This window comes from Bubalus bubalis, chromosome 9 (assembly GCF_019923935.1).
Source record: "Bubalus bubalis isolate 160015118507 breed Murrah chromosome 9, NDDB_SH_1, whole genome shotgun sequence".
NCBI classification, from domain to species: domain Eukaryota; kingdom Metazoa; phylum Chordata; class Mammalia; order Artiodactyla; family Bovidae; genus Bubalus; species Bubalus bubalis.
The window spans coordinates 109,324,866-109,336,882 of record NC_059165.1 but is presented as its reverse complement, the minus strand read 5'-3'; the positions used below and the strand labels follow the sequence as shown (position 1 = coordinate 109,336,882).

At 45.0% G+C, this 12,017-nt stretch overlaps 1 protein-coding gene and 1 non-coding gene across 2 annotated transcripts in view; one reads left to right on the top strand and one right to left on the bottom strand.

The window, feature by feature from the left end:
• Positions 1–12,017, top strand: part of GFPT2 (glutamine-fructose-6-phosphate transaminase 2) — a 45,676-nt gene that overhangs the window by 12,432 nt on the left and 21,227 nt on the right. The window contains exons 2-6 of the mRNA XM_006080750.4: positions 5,417–5,524; positions 6,518–6,616; positions 7,120–7,245; positions 9,633–9,691; positions 10,342–10,476. Coding sequence (XP_006080812.3) covers positions 5,417–5,524; positions 6,518–6,616; positions 7,120–7,245; positions 9,633–9,691; positions 10,342–10,476 — 527 coding nt within the window. The remainder of the gene's footprint in view (positions 1–5,416; positions 5,525–6,517; positions 6,617–7,119; positions 7,246–9,632; positions 9,692–10,341; positions 10,477–12,017) is intronic.
• Positions 493–564, bottom strand: TRNAR-ACG. The gene has a single exon. It is a non-coding gene; the product is annotated as a tRNA-Arg (tRNA).

Sequence of the window (12,017 nt, the reverse complement as noted above, 5' to 3'; positions counted from 1 at the left end):
ACAGACAACTCATTGGAAAAGTCCCTGATGCTGGGAAAGATTGAGAGCAGAAGGAAGATAAATGGCTGGATGGCATCACTGGTGCAATGAACATGAACTTGGTCAAACTCCGGGAGATGGTGAGGGACAGGGAGGCCTGGTATGCTGCAGTCCATGGGGTCGCAAAGAGTCAGACATGACTGGGCAACTGAACAACAAAAATATATGATTTGTATCCCAACGGTGGTGGTTTAGTTGCTCTGCTGCTGCTAAGTCGCTTCAGTCGTGTCCAACTCTGTGCGACCCCATGGACTGCAGCCTACCAGGCTTCTCCGTCCATGGGATTCTCCAGGCAAGAACACTGGAGTGGGTTGCCATTTCCTTCTCCAGGTTTAGTTGCTCAGTCGTGTCCAACTCTGTGCAGCCCTGTGGACTGTAGCCAGGCTCCTCTGTCCATGGGGTTTCCCAGGCAAGAATATTGGAGTTGGTTGTCATTTTCTTCTCCAGGGGATCTTCCCAAACCAGGGATTGAACCTGGGTCTCCTGCATCGTAGGCAGATTCTTTACCAACTGAGCCATCAGGGAAGCCCCTGTATCGTAATAGAGCTGTTAAAATTTTACATTAAAAAGTAACGGTCTTTTTTTATATTTAAGTAAGTTGACAAAAATGCATCTTCTGGCCAGACATGTTTAGGTTTGAAGTGTAGGATAAATTGTGAGCTCTTGAAGCACAGATGCTTAGCTGGGGAAGTGCTTCTCACCTGACCTAGAAGACAAAAATAACTGACTACCAACATTATCCTTGGACATTTTTAAAAGAAAACATCTGTAACTGCTCAGAAAGCACACTGCGCATGTTTTAAAATATAAATCCTGCATCTTAATACTTGTGTGCAAATATATCCTATATACAGTAGCATACAGTACCTAGAAATGCAAAATATAATATTTAGCACTGTATAATTTTATCATCTTTTTTGACTGTGTCTAGATTAATTTTAGCAAGTTAAATTTCATGTGATGTGGCCCTTGTTACTGCTTCAGTTCAGTTCAGTTCAGTTGCTCAGTCGTATCCGACTCTTTGCAACCGCGTGGACTGCAACATACCAGGCCTCCCTATCCCTCACCATCTTCCATAGTTTGCCCAAGTTCACATTCATTTAATTGGTAATGCTGTCCAGCCATCTTCCCTGTCCATCGCCAGCTCCTGGAGCTTACTCAAACTCATATCCATCGAGTCGGTGGAATATAATATTTACTTAATTGAAGTTTAATCATTCATTCAATTATACAGTATTAACTTGAATATAATCTAGAAACATTACAGAAATATCACATGAGTGGTTTGCTATATAGTTATTATCAGTCCTCAGTTATATGCAGGCAGGTTGCCCTCTCCAAGGTTCATCTTTGGCAAATTTTTTCTCCAGTTTTATTGAGATATAGTTGACATATAACATTGTGTAAGTTTAAGGTGCACAACATCAGTTCAGTTCAGTTGCTCAGTTGTGTCTGACTCTTTGTGACCCCATGGACTGCAGCACACTAGGCTTCCCTATTCATCACCAACTCCCAGAGCTTGCTCAAACACATGTCCGTCGAGTGGGTGATGCCATCCAACCATCTCATCCTCTGTCGTCCCCATCTCCTCCTACCTTCAGTCTTTCCCAGCATCAGGGTCTTTCCAATAAGTCAGTTCTTTGCATCAGTTGGCCAAAGTATTGGAGCTTCAGCTTCAGCATCAGTCCTTCCAATGAATATTTAGGACTGACTGGTACACACCATAGTGATTTGTATATGTATATATGTATTGGTATGTGTTGTATATGTATCTGTTCATGTATATACATGGGCTTCCAAGGTGATGCTAGCGGTAAAGAACCTGCCTGCCAGTGCAGGAGACATGAGACATGTGGGTTTGATCCCTGGGTCAGGAAGATCCTTTGGAGGAGGGCATGGCAAAACCCACTCCAGTATTCTTACCTGGAGAATCCCCATTGGCAGAGGAGCCTGGAAGGCTACAGTCCATGGGGTTGCAAAGAGTCAGACATGACTGAAGTAACTTAGCACGCATTCATGCATGTATATACATACTGCAGAATGATTACCCCCAGTAAGATTAATTAACATTCATCACCTCACATAATTAAAATTTTTTCACTGTGATAACAGCATTTAAGATCTACTGTTTTAGCAACTTTGAAATATACAATAGAATATTATTAACTGTAGTTGCCATGCTGTACATTACATCCAAAGAATTAATCTTACAACTGGAAGTTTGTACCTGTGGACCGCCTTCACCTAATTCCCTCACCCCTTACCCCCTACCTCTGGAAACCACTAATCTGATTTCTTTATTCATGAGTTCATTTTTTTAGATTCTATATATAAGTGAGATCATACAATATTTGCCTTTCTCTGTCTGATATAGTTCACTTAGCATATTGCCCTTAAGATTCATGCATATTGTCACAAATGGCAGAATTTCTTTCTTGTTTATGGCTGGATGATATTCCATTAATATTACATATATATATTCTACGGTTTCTTTGTTCATTCATCCATCAATGGACTCTTAAGTTAATATAGATTTGTGGCCATTTTATTCAGCATCCCTGGTGGCTCAGACAGTAAAAGAATTCACCTGCAATGCAGGAGACTTGGGTTCAGTCCCTGGATTGGGAAGATCCCCTGGAGAAGGGAATGGCAATTCACTCCAGTATACTTTTCTGGAGAAGTCCATGGACAGAGGAGTCTGGCAGGCTACAGTCCATGGGGTCTCAAAGTGTCCGACACAACTGAGCAACTAACCCTTATTTCCTTACTTAACACTATTCCACATGCATTTATTGAACAAGGACCATGTGCCAAGATACAGTAAGAAATATAAAGATAGAAGCACCTGCCTGTGACTTTGTCAGGAGATTTACCTGTCTCACGATATAAGAGTACTGGGCAGCCACCAGAGCAAGTGAACACTTCTGGCCAGGGCCCGGATGAGCCTGCCCCAGAAGGTGGGGTTGGAGCTGAACTGTGAGAGAGGCAAGTTTTTCCTATGTAGGGCAAGAGGACAGAGAGATGATGTTTTGGAACACTCCCAGAGCAAGACAGACACAGACCTAGGGTTCATAGTCTCAAGCACTGGAGTGGAGGAATTTGAAAAGAACCAACATGATGACTTTTTTCCTATTTGGGAAAATCTTGTTTTGATATATGAATGCTGAAAATAAAGCCAAACAAAATCTTCTTGACTGGTAGGACTTCCTTGATGATAAGGATTCTCTGTGGGGCCAGGAGATGATTTTATGCTTGCTATTCATGACCAAGAAACTCACGATGGTGTGATCACTCACCTAGAGCCAGACATCCTGGAATGTGAAGTCAAGTGGGCCTTAGAAAGCATCACTACGAACAAAGCTAGTGGAGGTGATGGAATTCCTGATGAGCTATTTCAAATCCTGAATATGATGCTGTGAAAGTGCCACACTCAATATGCCAGCAAATTTGGAAAACTCAGCAGTGGCCACAAGACTGGAAAAGGTCGGTTTTCATTCCAATCCCAAAGAAAGGCAATGCCAAAGAATGCTAAAACTGTTGCACAATTGCCCTCATCTCACACGCTAGTAAAGTAATGCTCAAAATTCTCCAAGCCAGGCTTCAGCAATATGTGAACCGTGAACTTCCAGATGTTCAAGCTGGTTTTGGAAAAGGCAGAGGAACCAGAGATCAAATTGCCAACATCTGCTGGATCATGGAAAAAGCACGAGAGTTCCAGAAAAACATCTATTTCTGCTTTATTGACTATGCCAAAGCCTTTGACTGTGTGGATCACAATAAACTGTGGGAAATTCTGAAAGAGATGGGAACACCAGACCACCGGACCTGCCTCTTGGGAAACCTATATGCAGGTCAGGAAGCAACAGTTAGAACTGGACATGGAACAACAGACTGGTTCCAAATAGGAAAAGGAGTACATCAAGGCTGTATATTGTCACCCTGCTTATTTAACTTATACACAGAATACATAATGAGAAACCCTGGGCTGGAAGAAGCACAAGCTGGAATCAAGATTGCCGAAAGAAATATCAATAACCTCAGATATGCAGATGACAGCACCCTTATGGAAGAAAGTGAAGAGAACTAAGAAGCCTCTTGATGAAAGTGAAAAAGGAGAGTGAAAAAGTTAGCTTAAAGCTCAACATTCAGAAAACGAAGATCATGGCATCTGGTCCCATCACTTCATGGGAAATAGATGGGGAAACAGTGGAAACAGTGTCAGACTTTATTTTGGGGGGCTCCAAAATCACTGCAGATGGTGATTGCAGCCATGAAATTAAAAGACGCTTCCTCCTTGGAAGGAAAGTTATGACCAACCTAGATAGCATATTAAAAAGCAGAGACATTACTTTGCCAACAAAGGTCTGTCTAGTCAAGGCTGTGGTTTTTCCAGTGGTCATGTATGGATGTGAAAGTTGTACTGTGAAGAAGGCTGAGCACCGAAGAATTGATGCTTTTGAACTGTGATGTTGGAAAAGACTCTTGAGAGTCCCTTGGACTGCAAGGAGATCCAACCAGTCCAACCAGTCCATTCTAAAGGAGATCAGTCCTGGATGTTCTTTGGAAGGACTGATGCTAAAGATGAAACTCCAGTACTTTGGCCACCTCACACGAAGAGTTGACTCATTGGAAAAGACTCTGATGCTGGGAGGGATTGGGGGCAGGAGGAGAAGGGGACGACAGAGGATGAGATGGCTGGATGGCATCACAGACTCGATGGACGTGAGTTTGGGTGAACTCCGGGAGTTGGTGACGGACAGGGAGGCCTGGCGTGCTGCAATTCATGGGGTCGCAAAGAGTCGGACATGACTGAGCGACGGAACTGAACTGAACTGATTGTATAACAGTAGTGCTTATTGAATGTAATGCTCCAAGCCACAAGGCCAAGTGGAAAGTGAAACTAAGGCCCCAGCCCCTGCTTCTGCCTGTGGCAGGAGGCTGGGGTGATCTCCTTATCACACTTCCTAGGAGTGTTCAGTGCAAACCAAGGAGTTCACATAGCGGGGACTGGTGGGTGTCCCTAGGTAGTTGCTGATCTTTTCTGTCATAAATGCTGCCACAGTGAATGATGTCTTCTGCAAGTATGTCCATTGGAGAAATCGTGGAATCGCAAGGCCGTGCTGTGTGTGTGCGTGTTCCTCACAGGCTTCATGGGTTCTTTAGTCACTGCAGGAGGACCGCATACCATGCCCTTCTCGAAGCAGGAACGGAGTTCGGCTCTTCTCCCATTGTGTCTGGGGAAGGCCACACCTTCCTCTGCAGTCAGAGGAAGCCCTCCAGTGATGCAACTCCAGTGGTGTCTGTGTCCCCAGCAGTGTTTTCTTCTAAACATGAACCAAGTGTTTTGAAAATGTATGATTTCCCCCTCTTTTAACAGGAATCTTTGCCTACATGAATTACAGAGTCCCCCGGACAAGGAAGGAGATTTTTGAAACCCTCATCAAGGGCCTGCAGCGGCTTGAGTACAGAGGCTATGACTCAGCAGGTAAGCTCTGCAGGAGACCACCATGCAAATATAATGTTTGTTCATTAAAGAAATTTGAAAATTTCTATAGAAAAATAGAAAGGAAAAACAAGGGTAAGAAAAAATCCATCAAAAGCGCCCCCCATCAATATCAATACCTCTTCTGGTCATCTGGGGTCTGGGGACAGTAGAGGCGTCGTGCAGTTATTTATTGTTTTTACCTAATTACGATTATGCAGTTCTGTAATTTTTTATTCTTCTTTCACTTGCCTCTTCATTTTCCATTATCCTCAATGCTGCCTAACATAATCTAAGTGACTGCACAGTACTCTTCTGGATGGCTATCTCACAGTTCACTTCTCCATCCACATAAGAGGTGGCTATTTAGTCTGTTCCCATTTTTAATTAAGCAGCCTTAGGAGGAAAACAAGAGCCAGATAATTATATATCCCTATAAATTCGTAATTGGAGAAGGAAAAGGCAACCCACTCCAGCATTCTTGCCTGAAGAATTCCATGGACAGAGGAGCCTGGCAGGCTATAGTCCATGAGGTCGCAAGAGTCATACACAACTTAGCGACTAAACCACCACCACCACCATAAATTCTTAATAGAAAGCAAGATGAAAGATTGCAGGAACACTAGTGCAGTGGAAACACCGTTGCTAAGGTAGCAGAATGCAAAGCACAGAAGCATTCTTAAATGAGCCCACTGCCTTTGGTGGCAGACGTGGTGGCACACCTCCTGCAGGCAGGCCTCCAGGAGTTATCCTGGGTTAGCGGCCGCAGCAGGGGTTCTAGGCGTGGATTCCCTGCTTGCTGGTAAGCACAGCCACAGGCATAGCCTCTTGTTTCCAAGTTGATATTCTAACACTGTCTGGTTCTCTTCTGGGCTGCAAGCCTAAAGAAGGAGAACTAATAAATTCAGTTCTATAGCCCTCACCCTGGGTTGCTCCCTACAATGAAGTGTGAGAGACAAAACAAATTCCAATACAAAGATCATGTTTACTTTACAGGTGTGGCAATTGATGGAAATAATAATGAAGTCAAAGAAAGGCATATCCAGCTAGTCAAGAAAAGAGGAAATGTCAAAGCTCTTGATGAAGAACTTTACAGTAAGTGGAAGACTTGCCAAGTGAGAGTAATAAATATAGCCTAGGTCACTTTAAAAATCTCTCATTCCAACAGCATTGGAGACTAAAAATTTAACCTATTCAAGCATGCAAAAATGGAAGGAGGGTTAAAACCATGAGCAAAACTGTTGCCCAGAACATGGGATGGTTTATTTCAGGTGATGGTGCTCTGATAATTTTTTTCAATATTTAGTACTTGTATATTTTAATTTTTCTGGCCAATGATACTGCTTTCCCATTTATGATAAGGACCTATAATTTTATTTTTAAAGTAAGTTTATTTCAAGTAAGTGAGTTAAGTTATTGATAAGTACTAAGTAATGCAAAGGTCTGGCAGAAACCCCCAGAATGGGGGCCTTTGTGGTTTATGATGGAATGTACTTTTGGTGTGGCTAATGTGTCTCCATTTAATGAAGCCACCTTAGGTAACAGCATCGTGTCAATGCTTATTTTTAAAGTGTGGCAAACATTTTTCCTTCATCTAGAACAAGACAGCATGGACTTAAAAGTGGAGTTTGAGACCCACTTTGGCATTGCCCACACACGGTGGGCCACTCACGGGGTCCCCAGTGCTGTCAACAGCCACCCGCAGCGCTCAGACAAAGGCAACGGTATGTGGTTCAGCCTTGCTCCCCGTCCCAGTGGTTGTGACTGGCCCCGTGACGTGTGTGTCAGAATTGATCCACTCTCAACACCAACTGGCTTCTCAGCAGCCCTGTCTCTCCTGAGTATCCAAACTGGTGACCCTGGGCCCTGGACAGGAGGCAGATTCAACCTGGCCTCCTATCTGCAGATGCCTGTGGGGTAGTGCTGACCCCACGGGCATCCACAGGAACACAGTGGCCCTTCCCACAGATTCTGTTGGCTCTGGGGACCCAGCCTCAGGGGGACTTGGTGGTCCAGAGGGTTGAAGATGTGGGGATTATTTCTCAATTAGTGACCAGGGTGTTCCAGAGGGCAGAGTGCCTGAGGGAAGATTTGAGTTCACTTCTCATCCAGCTGTACCCAGCCCTGCCTCTGAAGAGAGTGGCCCGCGCCAGGGCAGGTAGAAGTGCTGATCTTGTCTGACATCTGAGGTGCCTGCTCCAGTCCTGACCTTCCAACTCCCTCCGCACCATGTCAGCCCCCAGTTGACCTGGGTCCACATAACTTGCCTGAGCCCCCAGGATAGTTCTTTGTGTGGTAGTTCTCTTAAGTGATGCCCCCAGGTCCCTCTCATGCAGGCAGGACTTGTAGGTTTGGAGCTACCGCTGGAAACTCTCAGAGACTCTGTGCTCAGCCCCCAGGGGTGTCAGGGGCTCTGGGAGCAGGACACCCGGGCATATGAGAAGGAGAAAGGGGATAATCTCTGACTCCTTCAAGGGCGACAAAGGTCTGAGACATCATCTACAGGGTCTCCACTCTAGTTTGGGCCTGGTCAGGCCAGAAGCCCCCACAGCCCGCACGCAGTCATAATGGGAAAAGTGTCAGGGAGAGAGAATAATTTCTGGAGTTAGCCAGGGCCCCCAACCCCAGGCTGATTCCCGAACACAGCATAATGGAAGTTCTTGCCAAGCATCGTATTAGAGCAGGGATCAGATACATAAGAGTCATTGTGGGGTATTTATTGAACACATTGAACATGTTAGTCACTTCAGTTGTGTCCGACTCTGTGTGACCCCATGGACCTTAGCCCACCAGGCTCCTCTGTCCATGGGGATTCTGCAGGGTTAGGCTTCCCATTTCCTTGTCCAGGGAATCTTCCTGACCCAGGGATCAAGCCCTGGTCTCCCGCTGCTGCTGCTACTGCTGCTAAGTCGCTTCAGTCGTGTCCGACTCTGTGCGACCCCAGAGACGGCAGCCCACCAGGCTCCCCCGTCCCTGGGATTTTCCAGGCAAGAACCCTGGAGTGGGTTGCCATTTCCTTCTCCCGCACTGCAGGCAGATTCTTTACCATGTGAGCCACCAGGGGTATTTATTGTGTTGGCCAAAAAATTTGTTCTGTAACATCTTAGGGGAAAACCCCTAGCGAACTTTTTGGCCCACTCAATACTATTAACTAAACACTTGACAAGCCTCACTTACTATTAGTTGTTGTGGAAGTCAGGCCACAGGAGATAGCACCTCCCTCGTGCTTTTGCCCCTGTTCATACTGTGGTGCCTGGAGGCACCTCCCTCCTGCCCAGTTTGGAAGGGTGAAGCGTCTTCCAGAGAACAGGAAAGCCCGGCGCATGCCTCTCAGCAGAGCAGCCACATCAGCCCCAGCCTCCTGCCCACTCACAGGATAGGGTGGACCCCACCTCACTGCAGACAGTGAGTCTGTGTCCCCAAAGCAGGGAGGCTCCAAGGAGATCCCCCCACACCCAAACTTGGAAGTGCATGCCCTGACTCAGGATGAGTAATTGAAAATAAAACAACTGGGAAATAAGATTTATAAGATTTCTCTAACTCATCAGTGATAGCTGAAGAGCATACTTCAAGGAAGACTTATACCCACCAGCTGCATTGCATACAAAAAGTACACAAAGAAGTCTTTTACAAAGAAAACACAGATTCCTGAAAACAAATTACTGATGTGAAGTTAAGACAATAGGCTCTGATGAGAGAAAGTGTGACAGAGTTAAGAAAACAACGTGAGGAAACAATGTCACAGTAGATATGAAAAAAATGGAGAAGGGAGTGGATATGAAGACGGTTAATAGAGAATGAAGGGTTAATCATCTCACTTGACATAAATACCAAAGTCTATTTCATGATATTGTAGCCCACAAATCAGAACTCAGTGCATGGCCAGCCTGATGGATGCTTTTTATCAAAGGAGTAATGTGTTATTTCCTCAGGTTTAAACTAAAGTCGTGGCAGATGTCAGTTCTCATCTCTATAAATGAAGTTTGCTCAACACAAGTGTCTGTATAAGCAAAATTCATAGAGTTTCAAACTGTCAAATTGTCTGTCTTCACATCTGACTTGAACTTCGTGTCTTCATAACATTTCTCTCTTGACTAAACTTTTCTCCCAGAATTCGTTGTCATCCATAATGGGATCATCACAAATTACAAAGACCTGAGGAAATTTCTGGTAAGATACTTCCCCTGGGTAAAGTCTAAGTCAAGTGATACTGGTCTTTCCCAGAAACTTTCCAACCAGCTTATTTCCTGCTGGAAAAAAAAGGCAGGGGCGAATTGCCATCCACTCTTGGCCATATCACCACACTGGACACAGACCTTATCCCTAGCTCAGCCTCCTTCCCGGATCTCGCTGGAGGAGAGAGAAGGGCATTTTCATTTACCTCAAAGGTTGTTTCAGATTCACAGCAGAATCTAAAGAACAAAGTGTATTCACTAAATAACATACCGACTCATACACCAAATGGAATGCAGGGTGGGAAGACAGACGCAAGTGTTTCAAGTATGAAGAGGTTGTGGTATTGGTTGGGAGGTGGTGGATTTGACTCAGTGTATTTGATCATTTTGATTGCTACATTTTTTGCAACATCCAGATTAATTGCAAGGACAAGCTTCTGAGGCTGGATGATCTCAGGGAGGACTACAGTGACTCAGCTGTGTTAGGCTGTGGGATTCAGGCAGACATTTCTCATCTCTTCCCTGTTTTCCTTGTTCTCGCCTTAAGTCACTCCAAGGACAAGTCATAAGGGAGGAGAGGGAGCTGGCCAGGCCAGCATTGCACAATGACCGTTATCTGACAGTTTGTCTAACCAAATATTCCAGGAAAGCAAAGGCTATGAGTTTGAGTCAGAAACAGATACAGAAACCATTGCCAAGCTGATTAAATATGTGTTCGACAACAGAGAAACTGAGGACATTACATTTTCAACACTGGTGGAGAGAGTCATTCAGCAGCTGGTAAGTTACAGTTCTCACTTATCTAAATCCTCCCTTCATTCCTTTTCAGTTTTCATCGGCATTTATTAGGCAAACCCGCACCAGGTACCTGAGGATTAAAGATGGCTTATCTACAGTGTCTGGCCTTAAAAGGTTGCATCCTTGTAGATATGGGAGGAGTTCTGAGGTTTTGGTGGGGGAACTGCCCAGGAGAGACCCCTCCTTGGAGGAGGAGGTAGAGTAGGCCCTCGTGGGATGGTGGAGGGAGGAGGAGAGGGCTCCAAACTTGCTAGAGTCCACCCTCTGAGCATCGGTGCCATCCATAGCTCCCCCAAGATGGGGACAGTTTGGAGACAGTGTTCAGGGCCAAGAGTCTAGAACATCTGGGGTCAGAGGCTTCTTTGGGTACAAACACTGCAGTTTAAAATTTGTGACCCTTTGGTCTTTTCAGTCTTTTTTTTTTTTAAGTAAGTCTACTGTTAAACCCTTTGCCCTATGACTCCTGTCTTAGGGGATCTTAATTTATAAATAAAAGCCTGTCCCATAACTAATGCACAGTGAACCAGTTTAGTTTGCAGCATAGTATTTACTCTTTTCCATTTGTAATTTTAAATTTGGGGAATGCATCCCAGTGGTGGCCCTTTTAAACGTCAGCAGTGTACCCATAGCAACACAGAGCTCTTTTTGGCAGAGACTGGGAAGAACTTTTCTGTTCAGTCCTACTTCATTGTTGACAAAACCAGCAGGGTGAATATCAAGCTCCTCAGATTCTGTCTAAACCCCCTTCATTTGGGGCAGTTTGAAAGACCCTTAGAAACCTAGAGTTGCTGGCCCTGGGATATCTCTGGCACACTGGCCATAGCATGAGACCTTGGGTCTGCCCAGGTTCCCAAGTCTTAGAAATCCAGACTGATAGCTGGCTGTACATAAAGTCAAGTAGGATCTTGGTTAGTATGACTGGTCAGAATGTAGGAGAGAGTTTTGCATCAAGGCTTTAAATAGGGAGAAAATTTGGAGTCTTGAGTTAGGAGAGCTATATTCTAATTCTGGTTTGCACAAACCAACAAGATAAGACACAGAGTCGTTATTGCCATAGAAATAATAATTATAACAACTCATGCTTCCATATGTCAGGCACTGTTCTAGGCACTTAAAATGCTTTGGCTCACAGAAACCGTACAAGATAGCCATGAGGTACAAAGAAGGCTGAAACGATTGCCCAGTTTAAGGGAGAAGCCAGAATTTGAACCCAGGCACTAACATGTGTTGAGCTAAACGTAGGTCCTAGTTTAGCCCCTTTAATCCTCACGATTGCTCCCTGAGGAGGTACAGTCCCTGAGGCCCAGGGCAGCACCCCTGGCTGCAGTTCTCATTTCCTGAGGTTCTAGCTGTGCAGTCCACCCAGCTCATCACAGAGCCAGAAACTGTTCCTCTGGGCCTGGACAGGGTGATTCGTATTGCTCACGATGAAATCCCCAAGTTCCGGTCTTTGGCACTTGATTGTGGTATGGTCGGTTTCTCTTTCCCCTCCTGACATCCCTGTGCACATACCGTCCTGCATT